The 16,305-nt window shown below is 36.5% G+C and overlaps 5 protein-coding genes across 5 annotated transcripts; 3 read left to right on the top strand and 2 right to left on the bottom strand. All coding sequences in view use genetic code 12, as the record gives it.

The window, feature by feature from the left end:
* Positions 1 to 783: 783 nt before the first annotated feature.
* Positions 784 to 5,256, top strand: SNQ2 (ATP-binding cassette transporter; the record flags this gene model as incomplete). Its single annotated transcript, XM_049325565.1, has 1 exon — positions 784 to 5,256. One exon carries the CDS (start codon positions 784 to 786, stop codon positions 5,254 to 5,256), a length of 4,473 nt encoding a protein of 1,490 aa, XP_049178842.1.
* A 227-nt stretch (positions 5,257 to 5,483) lies between these two features.
* Positions 5,484 to 7,181, bottom strand: SAL6 (Sal6p; the record flags this gene model as incomplete). The annotated part of the gene is made up of 1 exon (XM_049325566.1): positions 5,484 to 7,181. The coding sequence occupies one exon, from the start codon at positions 7,179 to 7,181 to the stop codon at positions 5,484 to 5,486; it is 1,698 nt and encodes a 565-aa protein (XP_049178843.1).
* Positions 7,182 to 8,803: 1,622 nt separating this feature from the next.
* Positions 8,804 to 9,667, top strand: KGF56_004157 (uncharacterized protein; the record flags this gene model as incomplete). The annotated part of the gene is made up of 1 exon (XM_049325567.1): positions 8,804 to 9,667. One exon carries the CDS (start codon positions 8,804 to 8,806, stop codon positions 9,665 to 9,667), a length of 864 nt encoding a protein of 287 aa, XP_049178844.1.
* A 4,750-nt stretch (positions 9,668 to 14,417) lies between these two features.
* Positions 14,418 to 15,360, top strand: KGF56_004158 (uncharacterized protein; the record flags this gene model as incomplete). The annotated part of the gene is made up of 2 exons (XM_049325568.1): positions 14,418 to 14,449; positions 14,523 to 15,360. 2 exons carry the CDS (start codon positions 14,418 to 14,420, stop codon positions 15,358 to 15,360), a joined length of 870 nt encoding a protein of 289 aa, XP_049178845.1.
* A 200-nt stretch (positions 15,361 to 15,560) lies between these two features.
* QCR7 (ubiquinol--cytochrome-c reductase subunit 7) lies at positions 15,561 to 16,001 on the bottom strand (the record flags this gene model as incomplete). Its single annotated transcript, XM_049325569.1, has 2 exons — positions 15,561 to 15,813; positions 15,874 to 16,001. 2 exons carry the CDS (start codon positions 15,999 to 16,001, stop codon positions 15,561 to 15,563), a joined length of 381 nt encoding a protein of 126 aa, XP_049178846.1.
* Positions 16,002 to 16,305: the final 304 nt, after the last annotated feature.

Below are 16,305 nucleotides of genomic sequence, written 5' to 3' on the forward strand. Positions count from 1 at the left end.
AGAAAAAATACGGATTTAAAGAAAAAACGACTTTTTTTTTTTACAAAATTCTTTGAATTCGATACTGAACCATAGCCATATATCTTGAAAGGTTTAGTAAATTTCTTTGCAAAAAAGAAAAAAGAAAGAAAAAAGGGTAAAAAAACAAGTTTATTGAGCGGCTTGTAGACCAATCATCAAGGTATCTCTACTCTTGTTACTTCACTCCTCTATCCCCTTCCCATCAAGGGTCTCCATGATAGAATCTTTTCTAGTAACTTTCTAACAAGCTTCTTCGGACTCGGTGAGACGTATCTCCGCAACATCCACCCCCCATTAGAGACCTTTTTTTCCTTCTTCCGTATATTTTCTATGCACGTTCTATTGTATATTTTGTGTTCCTTAATAACTTTGCTTCTAATCAACACTGCCTTATGAGTGTGGAAAAAATTATCAGCTAAGCAATAAAGTCTGTGCTCTATCTTATTTAGGTTATGTATTTGAATGTATGATGAAATATTGTGCGACATTTGACAATTAGGCATCTCCCTACCTTGTTTAAATATAAATACTACACTATCATTTCATTTCATCTCATCTCATCATTTTCCAATGCAGAAAATTAGCCTGGTTATATAGTAGCCATTGGTACTTTAAAGCACACCTTTTAATTTTTAATTGAGCTTGGCCAGTCAATATACAGAAACAAAGTGGATTTTTAATCAAAAACCCAGGTTGTTTTGCATTTTTTTTAAAAAAAAGAAAAGCTAAAGCTAGCGTTTTAAACCAATAGGTTGTATTAGTATGGTGGATTCTATTTCAACAAGCACTTCACTAGAAAGTATTACTGCTAATGATTTCAACAAGGGCCAAGACTCGTCTTCAAATGACATTGAAAACTTTCGAGGTGATTTTAACGAGGAGGATGAAGCAAGCAGAGTGCTCAATTTGAGAAGAACAATCACCAACTTATCACAAAAGAGTGGGAAGAACAAGTTGGATTCGATATCGAGAGAAATCTCAAGACAAATTTCCAACAAAGAAGGACATTTTGAATTGAAACTAGATGAGTTCAACTTGATGAGAATATTATCGAATTTTGTTTATTTTGCTAAAAAACAAGGCATTGCTTTGAGAACCAGTGGTATAACATTCCAAGATCTATGTGTTTATGGTACAGATGAATCATTTGCAGTTGTTCCTACTGTTGTTGATTTGTTAAAAGGTCCAATTGGTGGTATTCAGAAACTAGTTTCGAGCTTGAGAACTCCACATAAGTCGATTTTGAAGAATTTAAACGGTATTGCTAAACCAGGAGAAATGGTTTTAGTCTTGGGCAGACCAGGTGCTGGCTGTACTACTTTTTTGAAGGCAATAAGTGGAACGGATTTCGATCTTTACAAGGGAGTCGAGGGTGACATAAGATATGATGGGTTGACGCAACAGGAAATGTTGAAATATTTCAAAAATGACCTTGTTTATAATCCAGAATTGGATGTCCATTTCCCGCATTTGACCGTAGACCAAACCTTGTCATTTGCAATTGGTTGCAAAACTCCCAATATAAGAATCGATGGTGTTTCTCGAGATGAATTTATTCAAGCGAAAAAGGAAATCTTGGCAACAGTTTTTGGATTGAGACATACTTATCACACAAAAGTTGGTAATGATTTCGTAAGAGGAGTTTCTGGAGGTGAAAGGAAAAGAGTTTCTATTGCTGAGGCCTTGGCCTGTAATGGTACGATTTATTGCTGGGATAACGCTACTAGGGGTTTGGATGCATCGACTGCCTTGGAGTTTGCACAAGCTATCAAGACCTCAACTAAGATGTTGAAAACATCTTCTTTTGTATCGATTTATCAAGCTGGTGAGAATATTTACGAATGTTTTGATAAAGTAACCGTGTTGTACAGTGGAAGACAAATTTACTATGGACCAATAACCAAAGCTAAAAGGTATTTTGAAGATATGGGATGGAGGTGCTTACCAAGACAAACCACACCAGAGTTTTTAACTGCAATAACCGATCCTATCGGTAGATTTGCTAAGCCTGGATGGGAAAATAAAGTACCTCAAACTGCAGAAGAGTTTGAAAGTTACTGGTTGCGCTCAAAAGATTATCAAATACTACTCGATGAAATCAATGATTTTAACGAATCAATCAACGTAGATGAAGTAAGAAAAGAATACTATGAATCTGTTCAACAAGAAAAAATGAAGGGTGTTCGAAAGACTTCTCCATTTACTATATCTTACCTATATCAATTGAAGTTGTGTGCGAAAAGAAGTGCACAAAGAATATGGGGTGATAAAGCATATACAGTTACACTTTTAGGAGCTGGTGTAAGTCAAGCGTTTGTTGCTGGTTCCCTTTATTACAATACCCCAAACGACGTCTCTGGTGCTTTTTCAAGAGGTGGTGTCATCTTTTTTGCAGTATTGTTTATGTCGTTGATGGGTTTAGCAGAAATTTCAGCATCGTTCAGTAGTCGTCCTATTTTGATGAAACAAAAGAACTACTCAATGTACCACCCATCAGCCGATTCACTTGCCAATTTTGTTACATCAATTCCTGTGAGTATCTTTGTCAATATTTTTTTCGTTATTATTTTATACTTTTTGTCAAACTTGGCCAGAGAAGCGGGTAAGTTTTTCATTTGCTTTTTGTTTGTTGTGTTGCTACATATGACTATGGGATGCATGTTCCAAGCAGTAGCTGCGATCAACAAGACCGTTTCGGGAGCAAATGCTTTAGGAGGTGTTTTGATGTTGGCATCATTGATGTATTCTTCCTATATGATTCAAAGACCTTCTATGCATCCTTGGTTTAAGTGGATTTCGTATATCAACCCGGTTTTATATGCGTTTGAAGCAATCATTGCTTCAGAGTTTCATGGCCGTCATATGGAATGTACTGGCGAATATCTTACACCATCTGGTCCTGGGTACGAAAATTTAGCTCCCGGTGAACAAGTTTGTACTTTTATTGGCTCGGTACCAGGTCAAAGTTGGGTTTTGGGTGATGATTATTTGAGAATCGCATATACTTATAAATTTGATCACGTTTGGAGAAATTTGGGTATTGTTATTGGATTCTTGGCATTTTTTTTGGCGATTACATCACTAGGTACTGAATATATCAAACCAATAACAGGAGGAGGTGATAAGCTATTGTTTTTAAAGGGAAAAATTCCGGATCATGTGGTCTTATCTAAGGAGAAAAAGGAAGGAGACATTGAGCAGGGTCCAGCCATGGAGGATTTGGATGATCGCGAAGTTAAAATGAAACCCGATGATGCAGATTTAAAAACTAAGGATATATTCATTTGGAAGGATGTTGATTATGTGATTCCATACGACGGTAAGGAGCGTAAGTTGTTAGATAATGTGAGCGGATACTGTATTCCAGGCACATTAACAGCATTGATGGGAGAATCAGGTGCAGGAAAAACAACTTTATTAAATACATTGGCTCAGAGAATTGATTTTGGTGTTGTTACTGGTGACATGTTAGTGAATGGTAAAGATTTGGATTCTTCATTTAGTAGACGTACTGGTTATGTGCAACAACAGGATATTCACGTTTTGGAAGTAACAGTAAGAGAGTCATTACAGTTTGCAGCAAGAATGAGACGATCATTAACTGTTCCTGAAGCGGAAAAAATGGAATATGTGGAAAAGATTATTGATGTTTTGGACATGAGCACGTATGCAGATGCAATTGTTGGTAGACCTGGAAACGGGCTTAATGTTGAGCAAAGAAAGAAATTATCTATTGGTGTGGAATTAGTAGCTAAACCATCATTGTTGCTATTTCTTGATGAACCAACCTCTGGTTTGGACTCTCAATCAGCTTGGGCTATTGTTAAATTGTTGAGGGACTTGGCCAATGCCGGACAATCTATTTTATGTACCATCCATCAACCTTCAGCAACATTATTTGAGGAGTTTGATAGATTGCTATTGTTGAGAAAAGGTGGTCAAACCGTATACTTTGGTGATATAGGAGAAAAATCAAGAACAATTTTGGATTATTTTGAAAGGAATGGAGCAAGACACTGTGGAGATTCTGAAAATCCGGCAGAATACATTCTTGAGGCTATTGGTGCAGGTGCCACTGCTCTGACTACTGCTGATTGGTTTGAAATCTGGTCTAACTCTCCAGAAAAAGTTGAGTCAGACAAGAGGAGAGATCAGTTGATCAATGAGTTGAAAGAAAAGCCATCTGACTTGACAAAGGAAGAAGAAAAGGAACTAAAGGAGAAATTTGCAACACCATACTGGTACCAATTCCGCTGGGTTTGCGGTAGAACTGCGGTGACCTTTTTCCGTGATCCAGATTATATTGCCGCCAAGATCTTTTTAATGACCATATCGGGTTTGTTCATTGGTTTTACCTTTTTTGGTTTGAAACACACGAAAACTGGTGCACAAAATGGTATGTTTTGTTCCTTTTTAAGTGTTGTTGTTTCGGCACCAGTTATCAATCAAATTCAAGAAAAAGCCATTGGTAGTAGAGATTTGTTTGAGGTTCGAGAAAAATTGTCCAATACGTATAACTGGTCCTTGATGATTATATCCCAAATTTTGAATGAAATGCCTTACTTGTTGATTGGTGCGGCATTTATGTTTGTATCAGTATACTTTCCAACACAAGTAAATAGGCAGGCTGTGCAGTCGGGAATGTTTTATTTTACCCAAGGTATATTTTTACAAGGATTTGCGGCATCTTTTGGTTTGATGGTGCTTTATATTGCCCCCGATTTACAAAGTGCATCCGTTTTGGTCTCCTTTCTTTATACATTTGTGGTTGCATTTTCAGGTGTTGTGCAACCTGTAAAATTGATGCCAGGATTTTGGACTTTTATGAATAAGCTTTCACCATATACTTATTTCATACAAAACTTGGTTTCATCATTTTTACATAACAGAGAAATTCATTGTAATGAAAAAGAGTTGGCATTTTTTGATCCGCCTGCGGGCCAAACCTGTGCACAATTTGCTAGAGCCTTTATTGACCGTAAAGGTGGATATTTACTGAACCCAAGTGCTACAGCAAACTGTGGTTATTGTTCCTTCCGTAATGCTGACGAGTATTTATTAACAATTGGAGCCAAATTCTCGTACAGATGGAGGAATGTTGGATTCTTTTTTGCCTACATTTTTTTTAACATTTTATTCTGTATGGCACTTTATTACTTGTTACGTTTCAGCAAGCTAACAAGTAAAGCTACTGGTTTCCTTAATAAATTAATACCAAAGAAGAAAACATCATAAAAATAGACAGAGAATGTGTATATATATATATATATATGTGTGTGTGTGTGTGTGTGTGTGTGTGTGTGTGTGTGTATTTGTATTCGTATTAGAGATAGAGTTAATTCATAGGTTAAAGGAATTTAATAAAACAAATGGTACATTAATAGAAAGGAAAAAAGAACAAAAAAAAAAACAAAAAAACAAAATGGGCGTTAACATTAACAGCAAGAAGCAAAGACATCTCTTTAACTAGGTTTGATCAACTCAAATGAACAAAATAAGCTCTTGTCCACACTCATGATTGCGCCGAAATTATTGAATTCCCCACAATAATTTGGTGCACTGAAAATGGTCACTAGTTTTCTTTTGTTGAAAAATTCGTATCCGTCCTCTACAACCATATGGCCTCTAACAATCAAATCTAGTTTGAACTTTGAGCAAAAATAATCAACATGTTTCTTTCCGAAACAATACGAAACACCGCGATCATTTTTGGGCCAATTGGTTAATGAAAGATTCTTAACCAGTGCATCAGGATCTGACCATAATAAATCAGTCAACAAACCTTTATCCGGTACATCTGTAGGTCTCTTGATATCTTCAACTTGCTTGAAATTGTCCAATTCCGGTGACAATCCACCATGAACACAAAATATCTTATCATTGATTGTAGCTGCTATTGGCAAAACATTAAAAACATCAACAAAATTCCTCCACAATTTGGACACGCTCAATCTTCTCTTGCACTCGTCGTAAAAACCGTAAATCTTAGTGATGTTTGCCGACTCATGGTTACCCCTCAACATAAAGAAATTTTCGGGATACTTGATCTTGTAACAAAGTAATAATAAAATTGTTTCCAAAGATTTTTCCCCACGATCAACATAATCACCAAGAAATAGATAGTTGGAATGAGGAGGATAGCCACAGCAGTTGAATATTCTCACCAAGTCATGGAACTGTCCATGAATATCACCAACAATCTTGACGGGTGGAGAAAGTCGTAACAAGCTTGGTTGTTCCAAAAAGATTTGTCTACTCTTTCCCAAAATATACTTGATCTCATTGGTATCAACAACAAGTTTGTCCTTTGCTTTACGCGAAGGAGATCTCTTTTTGGTTGCTAGTAATCGTTCAATAATACTATCAATATCTACACCCGTCTTTTTGCTTGTAGGTATCAAAGGCGGCGAACTGGAAACAGACGATAGGCTCGCTGTTGTTTTTGTCTTGGTGACTTCTCTAACAGTCTTGTCGTGTTTTTTCAAGTTTTCTGTTGACAACTTCCTTGGTTCTGGAGATGTCTCTAAAGATTGGCTTTCCGCTATAGAGTCTAATTTTCCAAAAATCCCATCCTGGTGCTCCATACCTGGTAAATTTTTGCCACCGTTATTGGCAGTAGGACTAGATGAATTCAATGACAGTAGCAGGTCGCTATCCTTTAAATCATTACCAAGTGTAGTGAAAACCGGAGACAAAAATGACGCTTCCAGAGAGTCTAGGGAAGAAGAAGACACGTCTTGTTGATTCTTCAACAACTTTGCCATTGATATGCCTATTTCAACATCAAAATTGTTTGCTTCTGGGGAAACTCTGTATCTGCCCGCATGGTTAGTCGGTGTATTGCCAGTTTTTGCAAAACTGCCTTTTCTTCTACCGCCACTACCGTAGCTTTGGCTGATCTCTATAGCAGGAGAAACAGCATGCTCACTTCTCTTGGAATGTTTGTACTGGGAATAGTCATTATTAACGTAATCGTTCTGAGTATTCTTTAAATCCTTAGTCTTGTTTATTGCAGTTGGGTGAGATAGCGCAGGCGCTATATCATCTGAGTCTAAGTCGGTATTATCACCATTGGCGTCAGTGTTGCTGTTTGCTGATATTGTTGTTGTACTTGATGAGGACTTCGGTAGGGGTTCATTTTTTGACGGGCTATTTCCCATTTGATGTCAATGTGAAGTAACAGCTAAGAACAAAAAAAAGAAAGAAAGAAAGTAAGGAAGGAAGGAAAATCGATTATCAGGTATGTATCCCCAAAGTGATGTGATGTGCTATTTTATATAAGGCTAAAAAGAAAAATATTGGTGGTACTGATATGAAAGAAATTGTAATTAATCGGTCAACCAAGAAAAAAAAAAAAAGGAATAAAAAAGTGGCTTCCTGGCACACTACACTATAATGAAAAAAAAACGGGATATTAGAGATATACGTTTTTTTAGTATGTATGTACTGATCTGATCTGATATTCCTAACCTCTTCTTTCTAGAAAGAAGAGTCGAAAACTACTACTACTACTACCATTATTGCTGAGTATAAGCTTTGTATTTCCATTGTAAATTATTCAAACCTTGACCCGTAGAAAGTTTTGGGGTTAATACACACTGTCGTGTGCTTACAGGTGAAAAAGGGGTGGCGGTGAGGGGGGGGGGGGGAACATCTCCTTATCTCGCAATCATCTTTTTAGAGATGACAGTATATTGTTCTTGGTTTTTTTTTTTGTTTTTTTTCTCCTTTGTTCTTTCTTTCTGCAGTATCAGAACCCAACTATTTTCCGAGACCAGCACATTCTAGATTTGAGTTTGGACTTTGACTCCACATTCTGCATTGTAACAACAGGATGGGTTTTCAGTTCCTGGCTTTGCAAAAGAAGTTGTTCGAGGTAAAGCTATCAAGAAAAGACAATTTACAATTTTTGTTGCGTCTATTGAGTAGACCCAATATCCCTCTCCGTAAAAGGGGTTTACTTAAAAAGTTGAAAGGTTGTGACACGAAACCCATCATTTCGGCTTTTTTAAACGATCTTTATATAGTTGTAATTGCTTAAAATCAATTCAAACTTGGCTAATAATGGAATGTTGCATCTTTTTCATCTTTTTTTTTTTGCTTCGTTTTTACGAAAAAAGAATAGTAGAGATAAGATAAGGTCTAATGTATAGTTGAAATTTCTTATTTCGAATTTATACTTTGTAGTTATAGCTCATACTTTGCAAAATGAGTTATACTTTGCAAAACGAGCTATACTTTGTAGTTAAAGCTCATACTTTGCAAAACGAGTTATACTTTTTCAGGTACATTACAGACCCATCACACAGTATTATTTGAATGAAAAGCTCAAGACTAGAAATGGTAAATGAGGAGAGACTTCCCTCATCCAGGAAAGACAAACGATGACTCAAACGACTAAAAAACAAAGAACTGACTCTTATACTCAAAAGTTTATTTCCTTCCTCCCTCGCTGTCCCCAACAACTTGAAAATTATAGGTATTTGACGGAAACTATACGAGCTTGGTAGAGTAGTCTTTAACCCCTTAATATGTACTCCGCGCTAAGAAAACATCCGAAGCTTGTATGCACTTCTTGTGTGTCTTGTGTTGTATAGTGTTGCGTCGTGTGTGAGTATATGCAAGTTGCTAGTAATTGTTATATTTGTGCGGGAGCAATTTTTGAAAATTCTAAATTTCTTGTTAGAGAAAGGAACCCGAATCTATGTGGTCTAATCTTTTTATACGAGCACAACCACTAGCACAAACACAGCGCTATACTTTGATTCCTCTAAGAAAGAAAATGTCCGTGACTACTCAGATAAAGCCTATTAGAACGGCGGGAATTCTCATCATCGGTGATGAAATTTTGAATGGGAAAATACAAGACACGAATTCATACAACTTTGCTCGCTTTTGCTTTAATGAGCTATCAGTTCCTCTTAAAAGAATCCTTGTTTGTGGTGATGATTCTAGCGATATAAAGGACGCTTTGGATATGCTATTAAAGGAAGATAAAGTCGATCTTTTAATTACTTCGGGTGGTTTAGGAAGCACGCACGATGATATTACGTATGAGGTGCTAGCCGACTATTTTGATTTGGATTACAAACTAAACCAACAGGTGGTGGACAAAATGCAACTTTTAAGAAAAGACTATTTGTCCAAATTAAGTAGCGACCAGTTGAATGCATATTATAGAATGGCAACGTTACCTGTCGCTCAGGACAATAGCAAGATTTCAACTAATGTATTATTCCTTGATGAAGAGCTATGGTTCCCATTACTAGAAATTGATCAGAAAGTCTATGTCTTACCAGGAATTCCTCAAATTTTCACTCAATTGTTGAAGTACATGGCAGGGTTTTTGAAAAAAAGAATAGTGCCTGCAGACTTTTGTCGAAGATACGTTCTAACAAAATCAGGAGAGTCACAGCTTGCTCCATATCTCACCAATCTACAAGAAAAATGCTCGAAAGAATTTGGAGAAGGTACAGTTAAGCTAGGAAGCTACCCACACATGGCAATGCGCGTAAACACAATCAGTATTATTGGCAAGGATGTAAAAGATAAACTGAAATTAGATGCTATTGTCAAGGACATAATAGATAACATAGGAGGTGATGCAAGAGAAATATCACAAGAGGAAGAAAACACTTTAAAATAGACTAGACTTGTGTCCCGTGAGTTTCGTCACACATTCTACTCCTCTTTCTTCGCTTGCACATCCACCTTATAGAATTCTATAGACAAAGCAGCATTATCAAGGGAGGGAGAGAAAGAAAGAGAGAGACAGAGAAAGAAAGCGAGAGAGAGAGAAAGAAAGCGAGAGAGAGAGAGAAAGAAGGGGAGAGAGAGAGAGAAAGAAGGGGGGAGAGAGAGAGCATGAATTTCAGAGAAATTACAAGCTTCATGAACAAGCAAAATAACAAGTTACAACTGAATCTGTGTATAAATCGTATCTGCCACAGATCAAAAGGTTATGAAATAGTTGTGCTATCATCATTGTGGGAAAAAATGCAAATCATGGGCCTACGGCGTAAGAAAATGACGTCGGGTTTGTTATTGAGCCAATGATATTTGTTTTTTGACTTTAGCTTTTCCCACTGTATCCCCCAGTGTCAGCAGAACCGAAGTATTGTGTGCGGGTGCGTGCATGTCTAACATACGCATTTACAGTTTTCATTGCACAATAACAAACTAGAATCTGACTCAGTAGGGAATACTTTTTTGCTTTCTTATCTGGCTTTTGCCGATGAACTATAACAGGTGATGGTCATGGGCATATGTTATCCCGTTTTATATGAACAATGCAGACGCAAGAACAATCACCCTTAATTACAGCGCGTTTCATTTTAATATCATTTGATGGGGTAAAAGGTGGAAGAGTTACATCACAACCAATCGGTATGCGCCTGGCAACATTCTTCTTTTGATCATAAATACAAAAGACTCGCCACCACAATCACATCTGCAAATGTGACCCACTAAAAAGGATAGTTTAGTCCCGAAGGGATGTGGTAGGCTCAACTACTAGTAATGTCCCACGAACTCTATATACATTTTTCGCCTACACTACTCTCTAATATACGATGCAGAATAACTTTCACGCCTTTTACCAAAATGTAACAAATAAGCAATGCACTCTAACTGGAATGACAAGCTCATACCAGTCTTATGTTCATGCTAGTTTCAAATATTGTGAAAAACGGTGTAACCTTTCCACCCGTCCCTCAAAAAACTAACTATTTTACCGAAATCCTAACATACTCATGCGCAAATAAATCCCTTTTCGAAACCTCTCACAACCAAAGATACGCTTTAAACTTGAATTTACAATACTAGCATCTTTACAACTTGCACCAACCTATTCTAAAAAAATGTTCACAGCCATAATGCCATTAGCAACAATATAAATTGACCTCCCTGTTATTCCAAGAACAAGCAAACAAAACAAGCTGGAATAAATAATCAGTTCAAGAACAGGTTTCGACGACCCTAAATCTTCATTTAGCCCACCCATCTAACTCACCCGCGTCATTCCATGATGCAAAATGAAGCAAAAACAAACCTGAAAAAAGGGTAAACTATCAACTAAACTACCCATTTTCCTCCAACAGCAAAAGAATCAATTGAATATAACACAACATAAGTTTCAGAATAAAACTGATAATAAACAACCCAGAAACCACTACATTCCTGCTGCCCAATCCATTACTTATTAAAGTTAGTTGTATAAGTACCTTTGTTTGCACTGACACTAAATAACAAGATTGTCCCAAACTAAATGATATAGCAAACAATTAACTATCATCACTCGTGACACTACCTAGATATCATTATAAATTCGGGAAATTATCCATGGTTTCTCAACACGCTCTCGCTACAACACATCATAATTTACTAATTAAAAACAATTCAAGAGCTCTATAAAGTTGTAAGATATTATGGGACATACGACAATATTCCGCTTGATACTTTTCTAAAAACAAATGGAACTGAAATGTTGCAAACATTACATTGTTTCCAGTTTGCAAGTTTTATGTAGAAAATTAAACATCGATCATGCGACAATTTTGCATTAATGGGACTTTGTTTTGGGTATAGTAAACAAGGCTGTTTACAAACATTTATCTTAATTTACGTTTAGTAGTCGAACCGGAATGTAAATTTGGTATTATATAGATTTTCGAAAAGAGTTGCAAGGTAACTATCATAATTATTTTTTTGTTTACGCAACATATCACTATCATAGACTCATTTTAATACCTGTTCATTGTTTGTTGCTAGTTATATTTATTTTGGTGTGCTCGCGTATTCATCTTTCGGACGGTACAAAAAATTGAAGAATGTTTGATTTTGTTTGTTGTTTACCCTTACTTTTTTACATAAGCTGTGTGTGTTTTTGTTCACAATATGGTTACAGACAATTGCTGATTTCTATGCTTAGTGTGGTTATGTTTTCTCATTCTCAAAAGTGGTTTTAGGAAATTTATGTAATATGTATTAGTGAGAGCGCTATGCGCGTGAGATTTGCTTAGATATTGGTATACCCATGGTATGACAGATCCTTAAATTTGATAAACACCTGAATTTTTGTAGTGCTCAATAATTGGTCATTTGACCGTGTATTGAGATATACCGTTTACTGATTTTAATTCGATTGGTACTTTCATAATTTGTGGTTTTTCCATATGCCTTTGGCTACATTCTAGAATAGTCATAATTTTTATCCTATGGTTATAATAGAGTTTGAGTAGTGTTATGTATTTCGTTAATCCAGGTGTCATAGATTTAGTTTTTTGTGCGATTTGTAGGAAATTGGATTTGAAACTTAGTTGGAAAAGTATTGTAGTTTTGTCGTCATCGTACTAGCTGAGTTGGTGAACATTTTCTCATATATAAGCCTCATTGGGTAGCTTTTATTGACAAGAATGGTTTAGTTGTTTATGTGACAGAGTTTTGTGCGAGAAATTTAGCTACATGATGTGGGGATGTGAAGGTATGTTATTTTCCGTATATAGAAGCAGTTGTCTGAAGCATTATTCTGTAGTTTTGTTTGTAAATCATTATTGTTATTTGGCAGCCGGTTTTACTTGTGTTACTTTTTACTTTGAAATCTAGCGATAGAGAAGGAGGTATTGAGATATGTTCAGTAAAGGATAAGCACAATGCATATAATATTAAAGTTTACTCAGAGATTGAACTTATTATCCATTCAGAAAATCAAGGCCACAAGCAAGCTACTTTGTTGGAGATACTTTACGGAGAGACAACTGCAAAGCCCAGGGCATGTTTTCTTTTCAAGGCTACTGCAGCGATTTCACCCTGAAGAACCGATTTTGAGCCATCTAGAAATTTTGTAGTATTCTGGTTTGTTTGAAACTAACTCATAGGTCGATTCATGAAATTATTTGATCATGAACCAGGAAAATTTGCGGTTATTAATGTGTCCAATTTTTTGGGCCGAAAATACACATTAGGATGCTAATTTGTTTGTGTCTTTCTTGTACAATTTGGGGAATTGCAAGCTCTAGCGTTTGTAGTTTTTTTAGTTTGAGCGTGAGCTGTTCAAGGTTGCAACATTTGTATGTCTACCACTGTTGCTTCATGGATCGTTGGTAATGATTTCAATTAATTTGTGCTCTTCTTATGCTGTGATAAATGCCCATTTCGTATACAATCTCTGGCTATAGCCACGAATGGTATGGACTGTATATGCTTAGGTTTACTATTTGCAATCACAATAAAGGGGTAGTAACAGGGTATCAGTATTGATATTCGTAGGTTGTTGGAACCGAGAAAAGTGTTGTATTTATAGCAAGGTCAAAAAGTGTATAGGAAATGGTTTGTTCATAAACAAGGTACATTGCAACGACTCTGTTCTTTCTTGGCTTTTCGCTTTTTCGAGTTGAAATTCAAGTGTGAGATTGCCTTAAAGTATAAAGTTCAGCTTTTTTTATGCAAGATTGGTTTCTTTAAGCTGTTGGGTATGCAAATTATAGTCTCATGGCAACTTGGTTGAAACCACCATCTGGTGTATTTCTAATCTTCATTCTGGCATCTCGCAACATGATGTTTAATGAAAGAACGCTTTGAAAGTTACCCAAATGAATTTCAGATAAAGGTTGTGTATAGTCGCGAAAGTAGGAAAAGACTCTCTCTCTCTCTATCTCCTTCTCTCTCCTTCTCTCTCTCTCTCTCTCTCTCTCTCTCTCTCTCTCTCTCTCCTTCTGTCTCTCTCTCTCTCTCCTTCTGTCTCTCTCTCTCTCTCCTTCTGTCTCTCTCTCTCTCTCCTTCTGTCTCTCTCTCTCTCTCCTTCTGTCTCTCTCTCTCTCTCCTTCTGTCTCTCTCTCTCTCTTGATTACATGTTGAGATTGTTTCCCAAATGTCACTAATTATTCTGTGCTTTTCAATCAGGAACATCCCTTCAATCTACCAATTGTGTTTTCCAAATTAATAGACTACCCATGTACCTCGCATGAGGAAATTTCTAACCCATTTTCTTTTGTTCATTTCGTTTCCTTGGTACTTCCACGCGAATTGACTCGTTAGACAGATCTCTTGGTCAACTAATAAGAAGGCAAATCAATGTTTTCAGATTGCATCCCACGATACATGATGTATAATGTATAAACACAATCTATTCATAAAATACGAGATGAAAAAAAATAGAAAAATGTCAAGACAAAGTCCGGGGTATTCGCTCGAAACCGGAACAAAGGAAATATTGAAAATATTGATTCTTCCTCATTTTTCCGTAGATGAACGATTGCAAAAAAAAAAAAAAAAAAAAAAAAAAAAAAAAAAAAAAAAAAAAAAAAAAAAAAAAAAAAAAAACAATAGGATACAAGTACAAAACAAAGCAGGGTCTGCTTTGGGAGTGAAGTAGAATCAATTCAGATATTGTGGATTCAATGGCGGGTGATAGGTTAAAGGTTCAATACCCGTATGTATTATATGTCTTACACAAGAGAAGTGAAACTGCAATGCAATACTAACTTGAATTTTTTTTTTTTAAGGTTTTGGTATGGTGGAGCATCTAGTATGGCAGCATGTTTGGTAACTCATCCGTTGGACCTAGCCAAGGTTCGTTTGCAAACAGCGCTGACGCCCGGTCAGTCTTTAATTTCCATGATTTACCAAATCATAGTCAAGGAAGGCTTTTTTAAAGTATATTCTGGTTTAACTGCCTCTCTCTTGCGACAAGCAACATATTCAACCACTCGATTTGGTGTTTATGAGTTCTTGAAGGAATATTACGTTAAAGTTACAGAAACCTCCAAGCCAAGTATGGGCATTCTATTACCAATATCGATGGTGTCTGGAGCATTGGGTGGACTTGTGGGAAATCCGTCCGATGTTGTTAATATTCGAATGCAAAATGATTCTACATTGCCTCGAGAGTTACGAAGAAACTATCGAAATGCTTTTGATGGGTTGTATAAGGTCTGTAAAAATGAGGGTGTCGGATCGTTATTTAGGGGGTTGTCGCCCAATCTAGTACGAGGAGTCCTTATGACCGCTTCTCAAGTGGTGACCTATGATGGTGCCAAAAATGTATTAATTGACCTATTACATATGGACCCTTCAAAAAAGTCTACTCACTTTAGTGCATCCTTACTTGCTGGTTTAGTGGCCACAACAGTTTGCTCTCCAGCGGACGTTGTAAAGACTCGAATAATGAACAGTAAGGGTACCGGCAAAAGTGCATTTTCAATATTAAGATCGGCTGTGCAAAACGAAGGAATCGGGTTTATGTTTCGAGGGTGGGTTCCTTCGTTCATTAGGTTGGGTCCACACACAATAGTCACATTCTTGGTGTTGGAGCAGTTGAGAAAATTTAAAATTGCAATGTAAACATAGAGCAAAGTTAGAGTACAGTCAGAGCACATTTAAAAGTTTATATATACAAATATATTCGTTTATTATAGACATATATTCATAGTTGTTGCTTGGTCTTCCTTTGTTTTGTAACAATTGTCTTCCTTTAACTCTTATCTAACCTCACGTGGTAATAAATTGATCTTCTCCTTTTAAACAAAAAAATAACAAAAGACTCAGGCCTTCACTTCGATGTTGTCCAATTCAGCTCTCTCAAACGCCTCTTTCTCTGCTTCCAAGATGTATGGCACCAAGTAGTGATCGTCCTCCTCGGGTTTGACGGCTTTTTCTGGTGGTAAAAGTTGATGTGACAAAGCTAATTGATGTGCAGTAAGAAGTCTGTAATTTCTAGAGTAACTCAATGATGGTGGTAATCTCTTGAGGGCTGTCTGCATAACAGGGTTTTCTTCCATGATGATATCGTTAAATCTAAATCTAGTTAGTACTTGTAATACGTATACATATGTGACCATAAAAAAAAAAACATACTTCAATCCCATCTCCCTATATCCAGCATAAGCGGTGAATTTTTTAGCAATAGGAACCACTATCTTGGCTAATGTGGGTCTGGACAAGATAAAGTTTGCCGCCTTGACGACGGAGGTCATTGACAGCATGCTTAAATATCAGATTGTTAAGGGTACCTTGAGCTCAATTTTTGCTTTCTCCTTTAAGTTTTTTAATCTCTTTTTTTTTTTTTTTGTTCTCTCTATAATCGAATTTCTTAGCAACATTATTGGCTATTTCTCTAACCAATTTGTCAACCTAAAGTGCGAATAAGTGCGGCTTGGGCTGAAGTAAGGTGGTACACAACTAACCACACATTTTTGTAAAGATAACTTTCTGTTACTTTTGGAGGAATAATATAAAGTGTCAATGTTTCAGGATGAAACTTTGAGGTAGATACTTCAGTTATACCGA

This window comes from Candida oxycetoniae (genome assembly GCF_023343755.2).
Source record: "Candida oxycetoniae strain CBS 10844 chromosome Unknown scaffold17, whole genome shotgun sequence".
NCBI lineage: Eukaryota > Fungi > Ascomycota > Pichiomycetes > Serinales > Debaryomycetaceae > Lodderomyces > Lodderomyces oxycetoniae.